Here is a 26,760-nt window from a genome sequence, read left to right as displayed (position 1 = left end):
TCAAGACATTAATTTGCTAATTACCATACAACTAGTGCAGAATAATCCAAGTGTGTAAGTTACAACCGCATACATTGTAGATTCTAATGTTATATTCACAATGGTAAAATCACATAGGTTGCATTTCTCTGTTATTGTTTAATAATAGTCTATGCCCTTTTGTAGTTGGTTATATTTATATTCAATTAAACGATTAATATTCCTATTATTACTGTTCGACTGATCATCAGTCACTTGAATGCACTGTCATCCGTCATTGCAGCTTCTGACAGATTGCAACAAGTTGTAAGTCACCTGTCAAGAAGCTTTCAAGCTGTCATCTGTTTGCAGCTCAGTCGATGTGACGTTTTGTCCGCTGTGCAAAGGATTGTGCGTCAAAATAGCCAGAAAGGCATGCTAGCTTGTATACTGCAAAATCAGACTGGATGTAGCAGAACATCCTGGTATTTTTGACATACTGCATTTGACATACTATGTATTTGGACATACTAAATCTCTTTCTGGCATACTATATAGTATGGTAGTATGGGTATTGGAACGCACAGTCTAATTTATCCAGTCATATGCTCAGTACTTCCCAAACAGACAGCCCTTTCCGACAGGGAACTAAACTAAAAGCAAAACTTCTCAACGCTCTCTTCAAATCAAGACGTCATTGACAAAAGCAGTAATTTTACCTTGCTGAACACAGGAGCTGCGGGTCTACTACCGCCTCGATCAGTAAGCTTTTTTTCTGTTATTGTGTGAGTCTGATGAACCCAAAAATCAAACGCGCTAAGTCGATGCAGTGGTAGACCAGCAGCTCCTGTGTTCAGTGACGTAAAATTACTGTTTTTGTCAATGGATTCTGGCTTTGAAGAGAACATAAATATGTTTCTTTCTGTTTGGGAAGTACTGAGCATATGACTGGATAATTGAGACTTTGATTATACTGCATGAGTTTTGATACAGTTCTGCTGCGGACCCCTATGACTTCAATTCCTCAAAAATTTTCTTTTTAAACCCATGGAGGTATGGGAGAAAAGTTTTCCTCATAAAATTTAATGTAACCCAGGGTGAGTAACTGCTATATAAATGGTCCATTTGGGGGCAAAGTATTCCTTTAAAACTAATACTTTCTTTATTGATTTTACTTAATTTATACTCAATTCATAAAAGTTAATGATGATAATAATAATGATACATAAAATAAAATCCACATGACTGAATAAAAAGTAAACAGATGACCTGAAACAGATGAAACTTTACACTTAAAAATTATATTTAAAAAAATGAAAATAAGATACAGTGAAAATAGGGTCACACAGGGTATAAAATTAATACTTAACTGGATTAATTAAATGTCTTCCTGGCCGCAGAGCTCAGTCACAGTGTTTCAGACTGCTCTCTCATTACGCTTTAGAGTAGAAAAATTAATTATACTGTACATTAGATCATACTTCTCTGATTTACTTCCCATGCATTGAGCATATTTGATATATCCTGCTACTGGACTGTGTGGTAAGACTTCCCCTCTCCCTGTCTCAGTATTACAGGACTGCATTGTATGCTACACATCTTACTGTTTCAGGATGGGCCTAATAGTACATTAAACCATTAGACAGATGCTGCAGAGAACACTAATATTCTCTCTGTTCTCTATGTCTCAAACTCACACACACACACAAAGCCTCTCACACACACTGGACCCAGACTATACACACCACTAATGCTTCCTGTTTGCCTTTAATCAGAGCTCAGGTTTCAGGAAGACAGGATGCATTAGTGGTGAGAGGGGAGAGATGGCCTGCATTAGCAGGCTGTTGACAAACCTGTCGGCTGGAAACAACCAGCATCTCTTTATTTATAAGTATAATCTTAGAGGAGAAATTGGAAAGTTACAGCAGGTATGGCAGTGAAAGTCAGACAGTCAACACGTGTCAAGCTGTGACAATGATTCAAGCTCGTGTTGTGTTCTTCATTCTGTCCAGAGTCCATGTGATTTTCTGTCAATGCTCAAAAGACAAATTTATCATTTCATTGACTCTCATGGCACAGAGAGGTCAGAGGTCAGCTGGAACCAAATAGAAGTGTTGGGTTTTTGACCACTAGTAGTTCTATGAAACAAGATGGATCCACGTTTTGTTTGTATCATGCATGTTAAACATTCCTGATGCTGGTTTTAATGCAATTCTGCTGGTCGACACTTTGTGGAGGTAATGCACAAAGAAGCCTGGCAACATACCCACAAAGGCAGTGAGAGAAGACTTCAAGCAAGCGAACATGGATGTAGTTATATGCCCCCTTTTTTTTAAAGAAAAAAAAAGGCTTTGCAGATGTTTTTAACAAAGGCATTGCATCAACATGTTCAATGATTTTGGTGAGAGACACTGAATTTACACAAAACTTTTATTCGAACACAATAAAAAACCCTCTACATGGCACCTTAAAATTCTCTTGCTGCATAACACCTCTTCCTAACACACAGTGAGTGAGCTCTGGTAGATGGAGTACAAAAAATTGTCCAGATGTACTTAAAGTACCAACAACAATCAGGGAGCATATTGAGCCCTGATCTAGCATAAACAACGGCTTGCTGTTGCTCTGAAAATAGGTTGGGGGTGCAAGGGTGAGCAGCTTTTCAAACAGGCAACACTTTTTAAAACAATTTTAAAATGTTTACAAAACCTTTAAGGGAGAGATTAGTATTTATTAAGAAAGTACAAAATGTGAAAAGTATGAAATATAACAAGGTGAAGGCAGTCAAAACAAGAATACAGTCTATAGCCATGTCTGTGATGCTGTCCTTTGAGCTACATGCTAATGTTAACATGCTAACCTGCTCACAATAACAATGCTAACATGCTGATGTACAAAAGTATAATCTTTACACCATGCTCACCACCTTAGTTTAGCATGCTAGCATACAAACATTTGCTAATTAGCACAACACAATGTACAGCTGAGACTCATGGGAATGTCATTGCTTTTACAGGTATTTGGTCTTATTACAAAGTTCAGTCAGGACCATTTAAGTCAAAGAAAACTTTACTACCATTTGCATTGTTACATTTGATGGTATGGCTATGTCCTGGGGCCTCTTTGTCTTTCCTAGGCCTATGCAGGAAGCCTCTTCCACGCGCCTACGTGTAAAGCCTAAGGCAGAGAGAGCAAACCTCCCTGCCCTTCCATGCGCCTACATGGAAAGCCTAAGGCAGAGAGAGCAAACCTCCCAGACACAACATGAAAAGGAGGAGCTGGGGTGGAGGTGGGTTGCAAAGTGGCTTGCAGAGGAAGCAGCAACAGCAGGCAGGCCAGAGCAGTTTAAATAGGGCCCTGAATGAGATTTGCCAACTGGTTTCATAGAAAGGAATCATGTGATGTATCAGCTGACTTCCTTCCACCAATCAGCTGCTCCATCGGTTGACTGGGCTGTTTGAAATCAGCTGATGTAGCTGGGATGTGAGCTGAGCTTGGCATGTCTTCCCTCAACGAACACTATGCTAAATTATTGGACAAATTGGGATTTTTACATGATGGTGGCACTACGTAGAAAGGCAGGGGATCAGTAAAGTGATTACAATTCATCCTCGGGGAACCATGAATGTGTCTTTCATCGCAATCCATGCAACAGTTATTGAGATATTTTGGTCGGAAAAGTGGTGGACTGTACAACACTGCCCAGAGCCATAAGGCTAATATTGATTGCATTGATGCAAGTCGACAAAGATCTGACACACAGACAGAGGCAATTTTGCAATGCATTCCACATTATGGCTAAAACATTTGAGCAGTCTACTTACATGATCAGTGAGCACCAATCAGGTCCTGTCACTGGTCAAGAGATGTGAAGTCTGCCCATCATGTCATCATCATCTGATCATCAGATGACGTCACATCTGATGATCATCCTGTGGATAACAACACCCTCTTTGACAGTTTTGTTAGACGTGCGAAACAGAGGCATGAAGTGGTCATTATTCTGCTTCTATGACTGGAATTCAAATTCAATCTGGTTGAACAATACAGATAGGCTTGAGCTCTCTGATTTGTAGAAAATAATTTTAAAAAAGGTTTTATGTTCCTCTTACTATTAAAGCTTTGTTGGAATATTGATTTCTGCATCTTCGATTTATTTTAACACATTTTTCACTCGTGTGTAACCACGTATGTTTTTGTGTGTGCAGGAATGCAGGCCAGGAGCACTACCTGTGCTCCTTCGGCAATGGGCCCCGAAGCTGCATTGGGACTAAACTTACAGATGTCTTCCTTAAGGTGACTACGTTTCTTTGCTCATAACACTGCCGCAATACAGATACCGTACATAGATGCACACACACACTTCGCCCAGCTGTCTGTAAACTTGTCTCATTTTAGGAGCAAAGGAGGAAAAAGACTGACCGAAGGTTTCATTACTTCCTTTCTCACTTTCTGTTGCATTTAATAAATGTTCTTTAGCAGGAAAAACAGACACAAAGAAGAAGTTAAAATGCTGAGATGTTGAGACATTTATGATCTAGCAGCCTCAGCTCTGTCTTTTTCATTTTGAGCTTCCAGGTCATATTTAGTGGGGAGTTTACTAAGTGGAAGACTGTTACAAAACTTTATCCTCCTTTAGTGAGGAGAGGATGCAACAGTGCTGATGTTGAAGATGGTCTGAATTTGTAGAAATAATAGCACTAACAAGATCACTGGTGTGAGATAGAGGCAACCAGTTAGGTTGTCTTCATTTGTCTACAGCCATTAAACCCATATACAGTATCTAAACATAACTATAACTTACAATCCAACCTGAGAACTCTTTCATTTAGATTTTCACATCATAATTATGGATGTTGAACTTCATGAAAACAAATTCTGCAAGTGGTGTAAACAAAAATTTTACAAAAGCTCCTGTGGTGCAGATATTAGCACAGCAAGAGAGTTTTTCTGGTTCAAACCCAGGGCGGAGGGTTCCAACCCTGGGCTGGGGGATCCCCTCTGTGAGGAGTTTGCATGTTCTCCCCGTGTCAGCGTGGGTTTTCTTCAGGTACTCCGGCACTCACAGAAATAGTGCTTGTTTAACTATTTAATGAGGTCTTGCTGTACTCTCTTAGAGCTGAGCATCTCTCCTCAACTCCTAATGGCCAAAAGGACAGTTTAAAGTACGACTGCTTGCTGTAGCTGTGTACATGGGAACTAAAAATGTGCAATTTAAGGATGCAGATATTATTATGAAAGAAAACATATACTGGATGTATTGTATTTATCTGTGAATGTGTTCACTAATGGGAGAAAATGGGAGTTACCAGCTAAGAGGGAAGCAAAAATTGGAAAGCTTCTGCCTGCTACCAGATGAAGGTACAACACTGCTGTTACTGTTGATGACAGACATAATATGGCCGGCCCAATTGCCAGAAATAATTTTGGCATGGTACATTTCTGCAAACGATGGATACGTTAAAACTCTGTTTCAATAACACCATGGTTAATGTTTGATTAGGTTTAGGCACAAACACTGCTTGTTCATAGTTAGGAAAAGAGCATGCTTTTGGTACCCACCTGTGTAGACACAATCCTTGCAGGAAACGCAATGATGTCTTAAGGAAAAACGGTAACACTTTACTTGAAGGTATCTACATAAAGGTGACATGACACTGTCATAACTATGACATGACACTGTCATGAACTTGTCATAAACATTATGTACATGTCATAAACGTTTATGACTGCTGTCATTAAGTGTCATTCAGTTTTTGTAATGACAAGTTGACATTGTTTGGGTTGTCTTGATTATGACAACTTGACATTAATCAAAATGACATTACCAGAAGATGTCTTAATCTAATCTAAAATGTATTAATCATTATGTCAAACAAATTTAATGTCAACTTGTCATGACAAAGACATCTTCTGGTAATGTCACTTTGATTAATGTGAAGTTGTCATTATCAAGACAACCCAAACAGTGTCAACTTGTCATCACAAAAACTAAATGACACTTAATGATAGCAGTCATAAACATTTATGACATTTACATAATGTTCATGACAGGTTCATGACCGTGTAATGTCATAGTTATGACAGTGTCATGTCACTCTTATGTAGATACCTTCAAACAAAGTGTTACCGCAAAAAAAAACAAAAAACAATGCCACTGTAACTGTCTTTGGGACACACCCCTACTTCCCTTTATCCAATTTGGACCCTCATCATTTTCATCGTTTGACTTGTTCTTATTTTATATAATCTCTTTTGGCTGTCTATGTGTCCCTATACTTGTCTTTTCTGGCTCTGTAGTCATTGCACGATTAAAAAAAAAAAAAAGAGTTTTTCATGTCACTATCCAGACAGGAGAGGTAGTGGTGTCTCCATAAAAGAAAAAAAAATTTTTTTCCAAGGCACTATTCACACAGCGACAGGTCGCTAAAAAACACCCATGTTTGGTGCCTAAAAAGCTGCTGCAACACAGCACTGACTCACCAAATCACATTGATTTTGTTTGTTTGTCTAGAACAGTGGTATGCAGCTTGGCAGGTGTCTCGCCCAGGTGACACGCCATCCACCATCCCTGCTATCTCTCAGTGACATAGTCAGCTCAAATACTTTGTCACTCTAGACACACTGATATGATACCTATAAAAAGTGTGAATGTAACATATTCATGGTTTTCAGAAACGCACAATGGTCACATTTTTGTCTGGCGAAAAGAAAGAGGGGTGAGCCACGAGCACTGCTCATGGGAATGACGAAATGCTTGGCTGTGTGTGTGTGTGTGTGTGTTATTAGACATAACAGACGGAGAGCCCAGGTACACTCTGTCCTCTTTAAACCACCTGCCAGTCCCCACGGCAGCACTCACCATAGCCACCAGTGCCTATATACTCAGGAGACACACACAAACACACACTCACACATATATGCTTGCACATGACAGGTGTGTTTCAGGTGTGACAACAGGAAGGAGAGAGATTTTTCCCATGGGAGGATGTTCTCGTTGGAACAGCTGTGTCTGTCTGTGTGGTGAGCCTTGACACTGGGGAGTGGAGGGTGACACCAACCTGAAAACAACCTCAGTGAGCCGATGGATTCCCAGGGATTTAATTGGAAACGTGCGGAACCGGATGCAAGGATTCCCTCTTGTTCTCAGTAATCATGGGAAAACCTTGTGTAGGTTTAACATTTCTGATAAAAGAATTGAATTTTTCATAATCATTTAAGTGAAACATTGTGCTAAGCCCCACCATCCAACTGTTGCAAGCTTCCTGTCATTGTACAGCACAGTTTGTAATGATAATCGGAGCATCTACCATCAAATTATTTTTAATGTTTGAAATAATAGGTCCCTGATGTCAGACAGTGGTTCACAAAAGCAGAATTAAATGTCAACACCGTAGTTTTTATCAGCTGTAGCTGGTTGAAAATGCTGTCATAAAGCTGACTCAGTGTTTCCAGTCGACTACTTTAAAAACTAGAGCCTTTTAAAAGGGTCTTAAATATGTTACAGACCTAACACTGAATGACCGGCTTATACAGAGTGTGGAAATGTAACCACACAGTAGATATGTTGTCATGAATGGGGCTTTTTTAGCTAGTTAGCTGGACATGCTAATGTTAGCAGCTTACATTACAGCAGATAAACACAATGTGTAACGGATTCCTTACATTCTTGCTTGTGGGACAAAACCAAAGCTAAAGAGGCCCGCAGTGCCTATTTATGATTGCTAACATGGATCTATAACGAGACCTGGAAACTAACTTGGAGGTGGGACCCCACTGACACCTATCATCAAAGCTGCTCAGTGACAGTATAATTACCTGGAGGACTGGCACTACTTCAGCATTGTTGGTCTCATAGAGCAGGTGGACAAGAAACTTCTGCTGGCTGAGTTTGCTACCTCCATCTGAGCACTCTGCTAACTTGAATGTGGATAAAATAATTTAATCATGTGGTTGTAAAAATTATATTTGACTGAATTGTTTAAATCTCGCTAGTGAAATGAGTCATTTTACAGGGGTTGTGACGCTCATAAAAATGTATCCACTGATTTACAGATGTCTCTTTCACAATATAAATTTATGGCGAAAAATCTTTTTGGGCCCAATGGCTTCAGGTGACAGGCCTTGAGGTTGTAATTCTACTGTTTGGCCACTACGAAAATTGACTTCAAAGCCCGGCACACTTCCTAAGGAAAGCTAGAAGCAGAAAGGCTGCTCAGCCTTGCAGCTAACTTTTCCCAGTGGCCACTGGTGGTACTGTAGCAAAAAAAAAAATCCCTTGCAGCCTAAAGAACATTTTCCCCATAGACCACCATTATAAAAGAGACGTCTGTAAAACTATTGACATGACACCTTGGACTGCAAACAAGTCCATTATTAATCTTTTTATCCTGAATTTTTGAACCATGGTGGTTTTTATTTTTGTAAAACTTTCCTCAAGCCAAGAAAAGTGATTTAAAAACCTGTGACGTCATGACAATGTAAAGTCGATGAGCTGAGCAAAAACCCGCGGGTGGAGCCAGAAACACTACCATACATATTCAGTGGGCCGCATACCAGGGAAGTAAACCCTGAAGATAGAAAACCTTTTGTTGCGCCAGGCAAGCAACTCTATTGCAATAAATAGGTACCATCTTGGCATTCCGTATCTAGATATTATTAAAATGTATGGCCCGGTTGAGTCAGGCTGTTTGCTAACATATGTAAAGTAGGTTATTTAACCTACCTGTTAGATTACAGTCACTAAAACTGAACCTATATGCTTTTCTCAAGGGGTGACCTGCAGTTCTGAAAAGTGAATCCAATTGAGAAGTGCTTTAAACTTGCATTCTTTCTAATGGCCAACAGGGGGTGACTCCACTAGTTGCAAAAAGAGGTTTATGAGAAAATGACCCTACTTCTAGCTTAATTTATTACTTTAATTAAAATTTTCCTGATGAGTTTATGGTCTCAGTTGCTATAGCGCATGGCTACCTTGTTATTGACAAGTTGCAACCACAGTGGTGTCCTCAGGTTGTCAGTCAGATCCATGCCTCCCTCTTCCACAGCTCCACCCTCTAGTCTAAATATAGTCACTTCTGGCTCCCAAAAAAAGGCCAAATTCGACACTTCAAAACATGAGTCCACAAACCAGTGGTTGATATCATGGTGGCTATGTCTTCTTTTTCTTTTCTGATTATTAAAGACCAAAAACGGCAACACATGCGTACAACCATAAGATGGATGGAGGTGTTACTGCAAACTATAAATGCAGCCGTGAGGGATGACTCAGTCCAACACACATGCACACACACTCATGAGTCATTGTAAATGTTGGTCCTGATTAAATGGTGCTCAGGTAAAATGCTCAGTGGTTTATGAATGTTTCCCTCCTTATTCAGCTCTCCGCATTGTTCAGCAGGACAATTATATCGCATTATTTAAAACTAGATTAGTTATTCTAGATAACCAGAGGCTCTTTGTTTTGTTTTTTTATTGCTTAAACAAGTGGCATGAATGAGATAAGGTGGGCAGTACATCGCTTTCATAGTCTTGCTCTCCACATGGACTATGGGTAATCATCTAATTATTTACATTTTTTAACTTCCTCTGATTTAATTGATTCCAGTCCAGTCCCACTTCTGTGTATTGATAATTATTTTATTTCATATCCACTGATACAGGCCGGTCAGTTGTCAGCCAATCACTGTAGACTAATAAATGCAGAATCATGATGTCATCCCTAGCAACGGGGTCAACCCTGCTCCCTCTTGTAAAAGTTGCTCTCAGCAACATTTAGCAACATGACCCAACTCTGCTGTGTGAGAATGTACAAGTAATACACACACACACACACACACACAATATCCATCACCTTGTTAGGGTTTATTTTGAATTAACGATGCACACGTTGAATCTCATATCTCACTGTAACCTGCTCTGTTGGCACTAAAGACCAGAACATTTGGCTGTAAACTGTGTCTGATTGGCTCATAGCAGACTGACCACTTGCACATACCACCACACACACTCACACACACACATACAGGAGGGCGTGATCAGAGTAAAAAGTAGACCGCAGGGATCTAGGTCAGAGATGTGACTCATCGCCTCCTTGCTTCATCCTTCCCTCCTTCCGCCCACCCCCACCATCACCATCCTTCTCTGAATCCCTCACTCCTTTCCTCCCTTCATCCCTTCCCATTCATTCCCCCTGCTCCTCCCCCTCTATCAGGAAAATCTTCATTCACAAAGTGGAGGGAGGTGGGGCAACGGGCTGTTCCTGGTGAATGCCATTGGTCCACTGTGTGGCTTAGCATCAGCCAATGGGGAATGCTGGCTACGGTATCACCAGCCATGGAGTTCTGAGTGCACGTCGTATGTAGAATAAAACAGAATCAGCTTTTTCCTGTCTTGTGGTACCAAGTAGAGTGGAGATGGGAGAAAATGTACGCATTCAGAAAGCTGTTACCGAGCTCTGCTAGATGGTCAAATGAGCATTGATATCAGGAAAGTGTTTATGATGAGTAAACCAAGTCTCATGGACCTAATGTTCCATTTCAGCTTGGCTGCTTAAAGGTGTTGCGTTGCCTTCCTACCTTCAAATCTGAAAAAAACAACAACACACAAACAAACATAAAGTGTTATGGAGGCTGTAGCTTTACAAGTTGGAGACTCATGCAGCGTTGGCGGAGGCTCTCACTCTGCCAAGTGCCTTCTGGTTTAACATTTTGTTTCTGCGCTGCTATAAAATTAGGAAATTGTCACTTCCACCCCCAATGCTTTTAACTCTAGATATCTGTCAGGCAGAACGTAAGTTCCGTTTATGTCAGCGCAGCAAAGATACTGAAGTTACAGCACATTCAGTACTGTTTTTTTTTTAAATATCTTTTCTTGTTTTTCTGCCAGGAAGCGTGCATGTACCTGCTAAAGCACTACGACTGGTGTTTGGACCCTCCATCACAGGACCTTGAGTACAAATGGCTGCCTGTGTCTCGCCCCGCCAACCCCCCCACCATCTCCTTCACCCGACTGGATCAGACCAGATCTGACAGGAGCGACACCGTTTAGGGATGCACAGTATGTTTAGCGAGGTACCTGCAGATAAGTTAGGAAAAAACACAAAAAGATACGAGCACTAAAAACTGTAGCTAGAGGCCGGATATGCCTGTCTAGGATGTGCAGAACAAGCTGGAAAATATGTGAACACAAATAGAGGGAAGCCGGCAAACTGTGAGGCTTTCCCCCCGCTGCGTATAATACAGTAATCGTCCTGGGGAAAGCAGAGGAGTGTGCTGGTTTCACTCTGTGTTCTCCTGCCAGATACTCTGCAGCTTTGCTTGATGAATCTGCAGCAGAAGACAAAATAAATGACTCATAGTCGTTCTTCCATTGCTGAATCTGACGCTGCTAGACAGCATTTTGCGGTCTGTTTTTTAATGAGTCAGTTGTTACAGTTTAAGAAGATTCACCAGATCACCAACATGAAGCTCTTTCACACACTTATGCATCCGATATTGCCTCTAGGTTGAATCCTTTTATCCCGTGGTGGAGTTTGCTGTGAACAGAAGTTGAAATCACCCCCAAAAAATGCCGCTTTTCTTTCCCCACACTGTAGTGTCAACACTTAAACCAAATAAATCCAAGGGAACTCACACACACACACACACACACACACACGTGCACACACACGCTCGTAGAGGTAAACCCTCAGATTCCATCACTAACTGCAAACCTGTCTCCCCTCCCCCTTTCACCACCTAGCAACCACCACTGCTTAGCAACAGTTCGTCATACTGACACTGACTTTAGTATGCAAGTCACACACACACACACACACACACACACACACACACACACACATTAACCTGGTTATTTTTGAAAGCAGTTGGCAGTGATACACACACCATCTGAATCACATGCAAATGATGCCAGAAGGCGTTTGAGAGCGCACGCTTGAATTTTAAATAACCTTAGTAACCTGAGTGATTCTTAGCCCATGATTCATAAAACCAAACTACGTCTGTTACATTGATGAGAACTAGTTTTAACCTCTTATTTATTAATATTCAAGTGTGGTGCTCGTTCTTTTTATAAAGATATGTTTTAGGCCTTTATGCCTTTATGCTTTAATTGATAGGACAGTATGAGCATGAAAGGGGGAGAGAGAAGGGATGACAGCAGCAAAGGGTCATGGGTCAGAATCGAACCTCTGGCCGCTGCAGCAAGAGCAAAGCCTTTGTACATGGGGCGCCTGCTCTACTGAATAAGCTACTGGGCACCCCAAGTGTGGTCCACATTCTTTATACTGTACTGTTTGTTAACATGTGTCTTTCATGGTCATTTAATTGCTATAATTGTCAAATGTCTTTTTTTATGTTGTCTCATGGTTTGACGTATTAGACAATATCTAACTTCATGTAATGTTAGTACAACAGATTTGAAACATGACTTCCTAACTATCATGCTGCCTAGTTCTTTCATAAGCCTGTGTGCTGTATTTTTTAGTAAAAACAAAATTAACATTTGGGGTATTTCACTGTAGTTGATTTTGTTTCTTTAGTTTGTCAAATTTACAGGTTAAATATTTGGTGATTTTTAATACCGGTGGTTCCCAACATGGGAGTCTGGCTTTTCAAAGTAGATCTCAGGGGTAATGATGGTAATAATCTGTGCTTTTTATTGCATGTGCAGAGGCATTATGTGTCTGAGTTGTCTTTCTGTACAAGCGTTCAGCAATCTTTACTACCTGAGGAGCCATTTTTGGTCCAAAAAAATTAATTAAATCTTAGCCGCAATGATAAAGGTAACCTTATTAAGTTTAAATTAGCTTATTAGCATTACTAATAGATTTAATCACTAATATTTTTTACCATTGGGTGGCTACTCCGCAGTGAAGTATTTATGAATATGTGGTACCTTGCAGCGAAAGTAAACAAATCTGTCTATGCACTATTAAATTCAGTACTTTCCTCTAAGACTTTTCCTTTCTGGATTTGGAATCCATGGCTAGCTTTGCTAAGGAGACTCAAGACAAGCCACCGTTCTTGATGTTCGGCACAACTTAGAGAAAAGACACCAGGACGAAGACATAGCTATGACTCAGATTTCAGTTGACGAAATGTTAGAAAACAACAAAACAGCAGCCGCACACTCAAAACAGTTGACGAAATGTTAAAACATTTTAAAATTTGTTGTAGGCCTACAGGTTACAGTTTATAATGTAAGAATGGATAATGTAAGAATCACTTTAGGTCAACAGCAATGATAAATGAAAATTGAAATGTTGAAAAATTACCATGATTCATTTGTATGTAGCCTAATTTTTGGTCAAAGCCCCAGGAAGGAGAGGGGCTCAAAAGCTGCAGGTTGCCTACCCCTGGTCTATACGTACGTACATATGTATGTACCATTCTTCTGGACATGACATCTCAAGAAATGTCTTCAGATTCATCACAAACGTCCAGTTGAATATTCGGATGACCAGAATAGAATTTGATGGTTAAAGGTCAAGGGTCACTGTGACCTCATCTATCTCATTCTCATGAACGCAATATCTCAAGAAAACCTTAAGGGAATTTCTTCAAATTTGTCACAAACGTCCAATTGGACTTAGAGATGGTCTGATTGGAATTTGATGGTCAGAGGTCAAAGGTCGCTGTGGCCTCGCAAAACATGTTTTTGGCCAAAAATCAATAATTCATACACTAATTATGACAAAATTTCACACAAATGTATTAAAAAATAAAATGACATCATAACTCAGGAACAGAGGAGGTTACATTTGTTCAGACACTGAATTGGTGACACTTATCTTGGGTGCCCACCTTGAAACTGTGTGTGTATAGATTAGACTGTGTAGCTTCTTTGCAGCAACATTCATATTTGAAACATTGTCACTTGTCATGGCAACATAGGAGTCTGAACAGACATGGATGTAAACTATAACTGCAACTTGGCTGGTTCACGGAGACACACAAGTGTGACGCAGAAATTCTAGTTTCTTTTGAAGTTCTTGACACTTTTGCCTCTTCAGGCCAATACAAGTCCTTTTGATGAAGAAGAAAAATCCCTCTTTCATTGCACTGTTCATGACTCGTGCATGTCACAAGCCAAAAACTTTGGAGCAGCTAGCAGTTAGCAGCTGAAATAAAACAATATGATGTTGTCTAATTGCTTTCACCCACAAAGAAGATTGGAGGTTAACTTTAATATATAACAAATGACTATTCTCCAGTAAAACCCAATTAAAGTTTAATAAAATGAAACAAAATAGCATAAAAATAACCACGAAATACAGTTTCAGGGCCCAATTACAGAAATAAACATGCAGCTGTATTTTATAAAGTCTTCAACGTCACCAGCAGCATAAACATGTTCAGTCTGAACTGGAATATGTTCGGCTACAGTGTGAATGAAGCCTGCAGTGTGTAACTTGTACAAAATGTAAGCTATGCTGTTAATGCTGCCTGCAGCCTCTGTAATCAGCTAAAGGCATGTGTCTCAGAAAGATGCTTTTGTCCTGCAGAGAGCTGCTCAATAAACCTACTGTGTCCTCTTCACTGCTCTCTCACACACAGAACTACACTCCCTCCTATACACAATGAATTATGCTGCAGACGCACATATTTCTTACTTGTCTCACTCAGCCGTTGTCTCTGTGTCCCCCTCTCCCTCTCACACACATGCACACACACTTGCAAACATGCAGCACATCACACAAGATCTGGCTGAATATGGGATTCTTGTGAACAGAGTGGTATGACTCACACTGCTCTCCCTGCACTTGTCCGTTTGCTGCCGGTCCTACTCGTAACAATGTATGACAGGCGAGAGCGACTTACACTGATAAGTGACGTCATAGCATGGGATGATGTGTTAAGATATAGGGTGATCTGATATTAAAGTTATTGTATTCAGCTATTAAATTGTAGCAACATCAGGTGGAGTTAAGTGAAGCTTCCACAGTAGCAATCACAGCAGTTCCTCTCATGTGCAGGCGACAGTCCCTTAAAGGGGAACACCACCTTAATTAAGAATTACAATATTTTATTTCCATGGCCGAGGAAAGTTCAACCAAAATTTGTGAACATGAGCTTCTCTATCTCAAAGCCAGAAACCAGAGAAGTAAGACTCAACACTTGTGATGTCATCAAGTATAAAGTCTAGAGCTGCTCCACAGACAATGAATGGGAGACTAACTTCATGTATCCACAGATTGTTTGATTCCATTTTATGCCCAATTAAGCTTTTGTAGTGTTCTTAGCTCTGAAACAGAAAATGTACTCATATACTCAGAACATTTCCCTGGGTGCTCTCAGTGTCATGTAGAACATGTTTCCCAATTCATTGTCTATGGAGCAGATCCACACTTTATACTTGATGACATCACAAATTTGAGTTTTAGTGCTCTAGTTTTTGGATTCTGGAGAGAGTTGCTCTTGTTTACTTATAAGTTTGAGCAAGCATGGTAGAAGAAAGAGTAAGCAGGGAGCATGGATGAAGTGGGAAACATGGGATAATATCCTGCGGGGCAGACTACTTCCAAATCCGATTTTTGATCCAGGCTGTGTACGATGACCTACCAAGCCCAGCTAATCTCCACATCTGGGGCTTGTGCTCTTTGCTCTAGGAGAGGATCCCTCAAACACATCTTCAGTTGGTGCCCAAAGGCCCTTGCAGATACAGTTGCCTCAGCTATTACCACCAGTAATCAACCAAAGAGGAGCATCACCTTTGTTAAAGCTGGAGAGAAAAACATCCCACAATCAAGATCAGCAACTAGCCTCCTTGCCTCAGCAGCCGACTGGCAACTGAGAGTTGATCTTGGCAAGCAGTTACAGTTCCCAGAAAACATTGGGCTCTAGTTTCGCAGACCGGGCGAGGCACCTGCGCTTCGCCAACTGGGTGTGGCCAGGCAGATTTTGCAAGTTTGGCACACCGTGCGCGCTGGTGCAGCTACTCCTCTTTCCCACCTCCGTCCCTCCTACCTGTGCAAGTCGGAAAGAGGCAGGAGAGAAGGCGTGGAGTGGGTTTTACACACATCACACCAATCAAATAAGCCCCTCTCCTCGCCCTTAAATGCACCGTGCAAAGGCGTAGTGAGAGTTTACTCAATTCGCCATGGCAGAAGAGAGCAGCAGCGTCACAAGGCCAAACCTCTCCCAGGAGGAAACTGATGTTTTGGTCCAGGAGGTCCAAGCTCGCAGTGTCCGAATATACGGAACTGCGAGCAGACCTCCACGGGCTGATGATGCAAAGGTAGCCTGGGAGGAGGTCAGCACAATTGTAAATCAATGTTGCGTTTCTCTCGTGTGTGCGCTTGCTCTCTTTCTCTCTTGCAGTCTCACTGTTTCTTTTCTTTTGACTTTTCTAAGATGACAGATGCTGAATATATACTCCCTATCTGATGCTGTGGCTGTTTGTGGTTGGCTGAGAGGGATGTGAACTCATTAGTTTGCAGGCTGCGTTAATCAAATCAGGTTGGGTTTCCATTACGCGTGCCAAACGTGCCAAACGGTGCCAATCCCCTTTGATCTGACATCAGATGTGACGAGACAGTCGATATAGAGATACATTTATGTGCTGATTGCAGATAGTTGCATTGAATAGTGTTTTTTTGGGTATTTATTGCATTGTTAATAGGGCCGTAACGGTGCATGTATTTGCGTCGAACCGTTTGGTACGCGACTTTCGGTTCAGCACGACCCTGTACCGAATTATTGGGCTCAGGATATTATTTTATTTTATTTTGTTTTATTTTAATTCCGTTTTTGCAAGCCGAGCCATTTAAAATATCTAGTTCCCCGACGGACATAATTGAGTGATGGACTGAGTCCGACCGTAAATCTCCACTTTCTCTTTGTGCATCGCATTCTCGCATTTTGACAACATGGCAAGTGAGCCTGACGAACCTGAAGACCCACCCGCAAAGCTTAAATCCTCCGAATCGTGACTTGTGTACCGAGGTACGTACCGAACCGAGATTTTTGTGTACCGTTACACCTCTAATTGTTAATGTGCCTGATATTCTGGAAACCTGCCTGTGAGGTTTTGGTGACGTGTGCGCTCTGTCCGCTGGTCAGCCAAACTTCGGCTTACACCGGCTGCGCTCCACCTGCGCTGACAGTAGACCTGGTTTCAGCTGGCGAGCTTTTAGTGCACCTTTGACAAAGCCTTTTGGCACGAAACTGTCACTGCACCAAGCTGGATCTGTCGATGCCACATCCATCTCAGTGCACCTCCGTCTGCCAAACTATCAAACTGAGCGCGCCTCGAGTTGCGCTGCTCAAAACTAGCTCTGCGCGGGGTTCGCCACCCTGTGCCGCGCCGGGAAACTAGAGCTCATAGTCTCAACAACCCTTCATCCAGAGATGGTCATAAACAAGTGATCATGGTAGAACTCACTGTACCCTGGGAGTAGTGCATGGACGAAGCCCAAGAACAGAAACGAGCTAAGTACCAGGAACTGACACAGTAGTGCAGGAGGCAGGGCTGGAACACCCACTGTGAGCCTGTCCAGGTGGGATGTTGTGGCTTTGCAGGCCGGTCACTCTGCAGGGTCCTCACAAAGCTGGGGATAGTAATTAACCCTGTGGTTAATTGCTACTGAGAAGCAAGCGAGGACTGATCACCCCCGGCTGGGTACGCCTGGGTGAGGGTGTCTGAGGTTTAAAAAGACCCAAAACACCCGATGACCCCAGGATACATCACTGACAATGCATCCCAGCGCATCCACAGGATGTCTTCTATAAGCTTGGACCCTCCTAGACCATATGAATAACATGAATTTTGAAAATACTGGGTCTTTTCCATTGTCATTTTTGGCAGCGCTGAGTCAAGCTCACTAATTACCATGCTATATCTTATGTGTTTAATATGTACAAAAACTGAATTGTGAAAATAACAACAGGGAGTCATTTCCCGGTCATAGCAAAACAATCCAGCACATGACTCTGGGATTTTTCATTTTTATGTACAGACAATGGTCTAAAATATGCAGATTATGCTCCTTTTACTACTTTTGTCCTGTTACTGCACCCCTGACAAATAAGAAGTTGATTCGGTTCGAACACACTGGCTGTTGTCGGGATTCAACCTGAGACCTTGAGGTCACCTGATGAACAGATCAGCATTTCATACTGCATGTTGGTTGCATTCCAGGCTGAACCGACTATCTGTGTACCTCCTTGTCATTGACTTCGTCACATTTTAAAACATAATTTAAAATCAGCTGACCGTGCACCCACAAACAATGGCCAATTGAATTTACTCTTGTGAAAGCAATTAATGAATTTCAAGAATGTGATGAGCAGAGGCGGCGTGTGCTCTCTTTCACACGTGTAGGTTACAACAAAATGCAGCTCATTTAGACAGAAGTGGAAGCTCAAGTGTTCATTTTGTGTACAGGGTCCTCCATTGAATACAGCTCATACTGCTTATCATGCACATGACGGGACAGATTCATAGATAGAGAAGACAATTAGAAATAAACAATACACTCCAGGTTGTTCCTTCCAGGATTGTTAGAAAAAGGAAATCATGTGGGTCACACACACACACACACACACACACACACACACACACACACTCACACACACGTCTAACAGGGGGTAGGACAGTGTATCCAGATGGCAGAACAAAGCCTGAGGTCAGTTTTAATGACCAGAGCTAATTACCACATGACTGTCTTATCTGTCCGCTCCCGGTGGACTGTTGGCCTTTAATAGGATATACAACAGGATGTAAAGACAGGAAAACCCCACTGCCTACCCCTGCCAGACACACACACACACACGCACGCACACGCACACACAAATAGCAGTCACCGTAAACAATATGTGTTACATTTACTCAGCACATTTTGATACACAAAGTAGACTAAGAGTGGACTTGTGTTCATATAGTGAATGGAGCTATAAACACACATCCTACATTAGATCTGCACTGAAACAATGTGTATTGGCTTTACGTACTAACTTGGTGAGTGGAACTTGGTCTAACATGACTGATGACCCCACAAATTATATCGTTATATCATGATATGCACCTTGGCCTTAGAAATAATATTATGTTAGCTTTACCATTATAGATCATAAGCACTGATGGGAGGTAATGTGTTATATTTACTCTGGTACATGTAGTTGGAGTAATTTCTATTAATAAATTGTACTTCTAAGAGTAGTTGTTTTGCATAATACTTTTTATTATTAAAGGAGCTATATGTAAGAAATCTAAAGCAAATAGTCGTAAAATCATCCTAATATGTCACAGAGACTAAGGAATAATGTTCATATAACATACTGATCTCACCGACAACAATAGTACAGCCAGAATATTTGCATTTTAAAAAAAAAATTATACGGTCTGCAAATCATGTTTATGTTTTGAATTTGTGTTTTGGCCTGTTGCGCCACCCACTGCCGTCTACCAGTCACGCAGTCAGTAGAGTCTCAGCATCAGTTACAGTTACGACTGAGCTACAATGGCTGACGGTGTGACTAAACCCAAACAACCTCATTATGATTCCCAAAAAATGCCAAGACAAAACTCAAGGCAAAGCGAGGGTCTATATAGGAGATGATTATGAACGGTGGAGACGGTTGAAAGTGGAGGAGAATTTGAAATCGCATGTCGAAGTGGCTACTCTTCTCCTCGACAGGTAAGCTTTAGCCAAAGTTGGCTAACTAGCATCATAGCTAGACGGGGATGGACATTTCGAATACTTTCAACTGTTATTCATTTTCGATCATACATTGTAGCCCATGTGCAGGTGGGTCATCGACCTGACTGATGTTTTTGAGAAACAAATGTTAGCAGCACGGCAAGCAGCATTAGCAGTGTCCTGGTACATAGCATTAGCAGCCGGCTCCTCCTCAGATGTATCCCGGTAGCAGTGGCAGAGAAGCCGGACATGCTCGAACGGCCCGCTGGAAAACCGAAGATCAAGGATGCGGCGATGCGGCTCTGCCATGGCAGCCGCTCGTGGGCAAACAAATTACCCCCAGTTTCCACCAGGGCTTTTTGCACACCAAGTCTGTTTTTTTTTTTTGTTTTTTAAATCCGTCATCTGATGAAAATAGTTACGCATAGAAACCTCCAACGTGTCTCCACTGTCAGCCTGCAACTTGCGTTTTGCACAGCGGCTACCTTAGATATAAAAATGATACTGTGTGGCTATTAACTTGCACTCTGCTGTAAGCCTCTCATTGCTGTTGTGCATTTCTGGATAGCCTAATGTTGCCTTCTCTTCGTCGTGAAAATTTCAAGGAGAACATTGCTTCCGTGTATTGTACATGTTCTTTTCTTCCTGGCCCCACAGTCCATTGCCTTGTTCCTCTCTTGTTGCAAATGTACGTGTCCTGCAGGTTATGCCACATTTTTTTGACTGCTTCCTGGGTCAAAAAACTCTCTTAATGCTTTCGACATATGCAAAAAATCACAGGTAATCGAACTGGTTTTCAAAATTATAATGACAGACTAAAGTTTCAGAGTTGGTGTGTAAATGTGATTGATGCAACGTGAGGTTGTATTCATTTTTAAAGGTTTCAATTTCAGATGAAAAATACAGATTTGAAGATTTTTACTTGAGTAGATTTGTAATCAAATATATGTACTTCTACTCTGTGAGATTGGACTACACACCTCTCATTACTTTTACTGATACATTCAATTCAGTAGAACTTTATTATCCCGAAGGAAATTCTTATGCTACAAAATGCTTCAAATTACAGTAACAACAATTTAACTGTTCACAACCAGACAACCAGTAGGTCCCCAGGGTCAGTGAGTGGGTCAGGGTCACTCACTGGGCCCAGTTTTAGAACAATAAAATATTGTGTGTATATTAAATATCTGGCAAAATATACAAATATACAAGATAAGAAGAGTTCTCAAGGAGCAAAAGCAAAACCAGTGCCTATTAGAGTAACAATAAGAGAAAGAAAAGTCGAGGGTTGCTAAAAATGAATTAAAATGGTGGACAAACAGACTGCACCTGATAATAAATGTTTTATTGAATATGACATAACAGCACCTATTGACCTGTTTGAACGTAGTACACTGATGTAATGAACTGCATCTGATGAAGTTACTCACAACTCGTTTATTTAACAAGATACTTTTTTACTCTTAATCAAGTATTTTTACTTCTACTTGAGACAACATCATCTACTTGAAGACTGTGTTTGTTTACTCCACCGACCACTGGAGAAGCTAGTTAGCCAGACATGCTAACGTTTGCAGCTAATGTTGGAGCTGAAGAACACTGGGCAGGGGTTTAGTGAACCATCGATGTAGCCCTTCTTATGCATAGTAGATTTTTCACAGATGTAAAACAAACTCAACACACACTTTGTGGACATTCACCACAGTAATAAAATGTAAACAAAGGGCATAATAAAGAATTGTTGTCACTGTTAACATCATTCAAAGAACTTTGCAGCCACAGATTTTTTTTGTATCTCACTCTCATTGTTTTGACGTCTGCAAGTGTTTGTCTATCTGGCAGTTGAATTTCTGCAACAAACCTCTAGCCCACACACACACACTCACACATGCACAGACACTCACATAAACACACAAGCATGTGTCTGTCAATGCTGCACACACACACACACTCTTTACTGCTTACTACTGTGTTTGTCAGTGCGCAGACAAGCAGGAAGGAACAGCCATTAGTCACTGAGGTGCCATCAAGCACTGTTTAATTGTCTCATTTATCTTCCCTGTGCTGCTGAACTCGGCGCTGCCACTCAGATTCACCGGGGAGGCCTCAGGAGCAGAGCACACTGCCAAATATAAGTATATAATCATTTGTTGCAGCAAGTGGTCCTATATCTTCTGATGTGAGTGGCTCTGACAGAAGTTGAGAAGTGGTGAGCTAGTTTCCGGTTTTACTGTAACATCAGTTTCAGGTTGCCCATAGAATATTGATGAACTTCCTGTGACTTGTTGAGGAATTTGATGGATGTGCAAACACAGCTACAGTCTATAGTCATGTTTTCAGCGCTGACATCCGAAAGTAAATACTTTCATGGTAGAGGCAGTGTTTCGCTAAGTAACATTACTCTTTTTGTCTCTTTTTGATTTGATATAACAAATTCAATTACCCATCAGAAGAGGCTATTTAATGACAAGAATAAGTGGTGAAAATGTTTTATAGCGTACACTTATACTGATATTGATTTCTGACTGACCTAGAGCCATGATTATTGTATGACTTGCAAGCAGTATTAGATAAAACTTATAATATCATATCATTGTTAGGTTTCTGTTTAAAATACTATAAGTTTCTCCACAATCTTCTTAAAAAGCGAGTAGATGGTGAACAACTGTGAAATAATTCAAATGAAAATCTCTAATGATACAGAATATATTAATTTATTGCTATACTAATTTAATCACTTCATTTATTTATTTATTTTGTGTCATGCCAAGATTTTCACTTGGCTTATCCCACATGGAATTACAAGGTACCGTCATTGCACATCGGCTTTTTGCAGATGATGTGGTTCTGTTTGCTCACATTGTGACCTCCAGCATGCACTTGGGTGGTTTGCAGACATGTGTAAAGTGATCGAGATGAGAGTCAGCACCTCCAAATCTGAGGCCATTGTTCTTTGCCGGAAAATGGTGGGAGAGTTACTGCCCCAAGCGAAGGTGTTCAAGTATCTTAGGGTCTAGGTTACAAGTGAGGGTAGAATGGAGCGTGAGATCGATTGGCAGTTTGGTGTTGCTTCTACAGTGATGTGGTAATGCACCGGACCGTCGTGGTGAAAGACAGAGATGAGCTGGAAGGCGAAGCTCTTGATTTATTGGTCCATCTACATCCCAACCCTCACCTATGCTCACGAGCTCTGGGTAATGACCAAAAGAATGAGATTGTGGATACAAGCGGCTGAAATGAGTTTCCTCCGTGGGGTGGCTGGGCTCAGCCTTAGAGACAGGGTAAGGAGTTCGGACATCCGGAGCAGCTCGAGGTAGAGCTGCTGCTCCTTCTCATCAAAAGGGATCAGTTGAGGTGGTTCGGGTGTCTGATCAGGATGCCTCCTGGGCGCCTCACGTTGGAGGTGTTCCAGGCATGTCCCACTGGTAGGAGGCCCCGGGGCAGACCCAGAACATGCTGGAGGGATTTCCTATCTTATCTGGCCTGGGAATGCCTCGGGATCCCCCAGGAGGAGCTGCAAAGCTTTGCTAGGGAGAGGGACGTCTGGAATACTTTGCTCAGCCTGCTGCCCCCGCTACCTAGCTTCAGATAAGAGGTTGAAAATGGATGGGTAGATCACTTCAGATACACATTTAGGTCTTGCACACTGCAGTATACATTATGCACTATAAATGCTCCCGTGCTCTAACCACACACAGTAAATCTACTGAAATCTTTTTAGTTAAGTGAAACAAATGTAACTGCTACTTTTAGTCCTCTTTGCTTTATCTTCTGACAATGAAATAACTCAACAGCTTACTGCGCAGGAAGACTATTTCAGGACTAGCTGCCATCCTCTTGTGACTCATTATGATTTCAAAATTACAATCAAGTGTTGTTCCATGATGTTGCAATTGTAATGTGAGAGATAGAGAGGAAACAGGGGAGCCGGATGAGTGGTCGGGAGTACAGTTGAGTAAAAGCATCCCTCTTCAAACTCCCTCCAGCTGACATACTCTCACTCTGTCTTTTAAACACTTTCAACCACTCGTCCTCCTCTTCTGTCTTTCATATCGCTCCCCTCCATCTCTCCCCCTCGCCTCTCTGTGGGACTGCAGTCATTAATTTCAACATCACGGAACAACACTTGACCTGTTTTTAGCTGCCGGGGTAATGGCCCTGTCTCCGGTGGCGTCCGCTTGGGAGGAAGAAGAGGAGGTGAAATAGGAAGCGAAAGGCTGAGGGATGGAAGGAGTGAGATGAGGGGAGAGTTCAGAGGAGACAGAAGAAGGTGTGTAGTAGGCAGTGTTGGAAAATTAACAGCCAATCATATTTTTTACCCGTCACCATTCTGTCATTGCACATTTGCATGTTACTTACTTTAGTCCCTTAGTGTCTTGCTTTGAAAAAAAAAAAAAAAATAGTTATTTTATTTCTGTTTCCAGATCAGTTTTAAGTCAGAACTTTAACAGTCTTTTAATGTGAAACTTAAACAAACTCAGAACTTTAATAATCTCACACACACATTCTTGTACTTCTATCTTTAAGAGGACCCTCATTGACATAATGCATTCCCTAGCCCCTTACCCGAACCTTAACCATCACAACTAAATGCCTAATCCTAATATGAACCTAATTTTATCCTGAAAAACACAAGCTCTTAACCCTCAAACAGGCCTTTAAAAAAGTGAGGACTGGCCAAAATGTCCTCACTTTGCAAAAACGTCCTCACTATGTTACTAAAATATGTTTTTTGGTCCTCACTGTGCTGCATGTACACGTACAGACACACACACACACACACACACACACACACACACACAGTCTGTCGCCTCCTCCCTCACTATGAAAGAATCTGAATCATGTTCTGTCAATGTTGTTGTTTCCACCTGACCTCTCCTTCCCTCCATGAAATCACCCACGTGGTTCAGATGTGTTCCGTGTGGTGACGTTTTTCTTTTTTTTTATTATTATTTTTTTTCTAAGATGGCGAAGGCATGACCCACCCTACTTTTACTCTTGCTATACATGGCTTACCCTGACATTCTTACCTTAATGGTACGTGTCCACAAGGGCATTTTTGGCCACGAGGGGTTACACTGCTTCCCAGCATAGGACGCTTGATGGGCATGCTACTGGGCACACTGTCTGCTCCCAGGTTTCAAACTGGACCAACATTGTGGCTCATTTGGAAATTTTGTCTTATATTATAAAAATAGCTCAACTAAATGTGTTTATGAAAACATATGAGCCATGCTTCTGCTAAATCTGTCTTCATTTTAAATTGACAATTGTTAATTAAAAATGATACAGGGAGTTTCCAGAGGCGGCTTGTCGCACTGGACGTCCCTTATTTGCACAAAGCAGCCTAGATTCAACTTTATGCAAATGAGAAGCAGACGTCCAATCTCTAGAAACTCGTAGCGGTGTTACCAGAATGCATTACATGGCTGTTGACAAAGACAATGACAAATCCTGTTGAGACTTACAGTACCATATCCCCAACCAATCTCACTCCTGTCTAAACCTAACCAACATAACCAACAAAGGCAATAAGTACTAGCAATCAGATGGAGGCTGAAGGCCCAAACCAACAACTGTGTATCCAAAGATCCGTAGATCCTCCATTGTGTCCAAAACTATTAAAAACACATCAGTGAACCACACTGTTGCACTGGGTGACATCTTCCCTCATTAACATGAACTTTGGCACAGTAGTTTTGGAGTCAATCCCACACTGTCCTGATGTAAATACTCACCAGCCCATGAAATGTGTCTTAATCCACTTCTGAAAGTAGTCCCAAACAAATGCAGTATTTATTCTGGTTTGAGTGACATTTACTTAAAACTACGGTGTCCAGCTATTTTAGGAAATGATTTAGCCTCTTTTCAAAATGAAAGTATTTGTTCATGGCCTGTTTTTAAAGATGGACGTCTTCAGTATCATCAATAATTTGCGAACTGTTTGGCTAAGATCAGGTTGTTAAGGTAAATGTTTCCTCTGCCTTTCTGCTGTGCTATTAAGATATCAAACTATCTCCTATTTGTAGAATTCAACCTCCTGGGTAGTGCTGGGGCATTTTTATTTACTTGCCGTTTGATCAGAATGTTTGTGTTTTTTCTGCAGAATAAAATGTCTTTAAACTCATCAAAATAAGGTATCAAAAATCCATGGCGTAACTGAGTCATCCAACTGACACCAATAACCAGTATTTTGTAATGCAATATAACCCTATTGTTAGGAACTGACTTCTCTCACTTAGAATGTATGACACATTTTAATTTGCCTTCACTTGTAGCCAAACTGGACAGCTTACTTCCACTCCCTGGATTAGATTGCTAAAAAATATCATAAATCTTGGTCAGTCCCCATCATGCACACTGTGAACAAGCAGCCTGTCAGACAAGGGCACCATCCAGACTGCATTCTTACCCTCAATCTGCGCCGTTTGCTTGGTGTTACAGAGCTCTGTGAAAAGTATGTTTATCCTCAGCTGTTAGGAAAGCTGGCTTCCCAACACGCTCCGATACAGAGACAACAATAGCAGCCTGTTTCTTCCACAGCTTTAGCCGTGCTCACACAGTTTGAATTAAGAGGTCAGGCCACTTTTTCTAATGGTTCCTTTTTTCATTCCTGATTCACACACAGTGAACTTAGCTCTTCATTCAACTAAGTAAACATTTCAGGTTACAAATAGTCACTGATTATTTCAGGTAAAGTGTTATCTAATAGAATTCAGCTGCAGAGTTTAGAAACTTCTTACTGCAATGTTCACCTTGTCCTTATTTCAGTGAGCCAAGTCATGTGTAGTGCATAGTTATAAATATGCAGAGTACAGAGAGTACAGTATGGAACAGTAAATATTTAGTGTCAACAGACTGAACTTGTCAGTTCCCCTGGGGATACAACAAACTCAGCACAGCAGGGTTCGGGGAGAGATGATGATAACTTTCCCCCAGGGGACTGCGGAGGTGTGGCTTCTGATGTCCTAGCAGTAGTGGGAGTAGAATTTTCAGGTGAACAGCTGGCAAGGCAGAGCATAAGAATAATCAGAGCTTTGAAGACTTAAATACATTACCCTGTTTTAAAGGGTGAATTGGAAATGTGTCACAGCAAGTACACTGTATCATGTTTGAGTGTTGTGGGCAACGTGAGTCATCTGCCTCAACTAGCTTGG

At 41.3% G+C, this 26,760-nt stretch overlaps 1 protein-coding gene across 2 annotated transcripts in view; it reads left to right on the top strand.

Annotated features, from left to right (window-relative positions):
* Window positions 1-12,466, top strand: part of LOC125878587 (putative cytochrome P450 120) — a 44,874-nt gene extending 32,408 nt beyond the window's left edge. For both annotated transcript variants that reach the window (XM_049559881.1, XM_049559880.1), the window contains exons 10-11: window positions 4,167-4,254; window positions 10,846-12,466. In XM_049559881.1, coding sequence (XP_049415838.1) covers window positions 4,167-4,254; window positions 10,846-11,007 — 250 coding nt within the window. In that variant the 3' untranslated portion in view covers window positions 11,008-12,466. The remainder of the gene's footprint in view (window positions 1-4,166; window positions 4,255-10,845) is intronic.
* The last annotated feature ends 14,294 nt before the right edge of the window (window positions 12,467-26,760 follow it).

Source organism: Epinephelus fuscoguttatus, linkage group LG18 (assembly GCF_011397635.1).
Source record: "Epinephelus fuscoguttatus linkage group LG18, E.fuscoguttatus.final_Chr_v1".
NCBI classification, from domain to species: domain Eukaryota; kingdom Metazoa; phylum Chordata; class Actinopteri; order Perciformes; family Serranidae; genus Epinephelus; species Epinephelus fuscoguttatus.
This window is presented reverse-complemented; position numbering and strand designations above follow the sequence as displayed.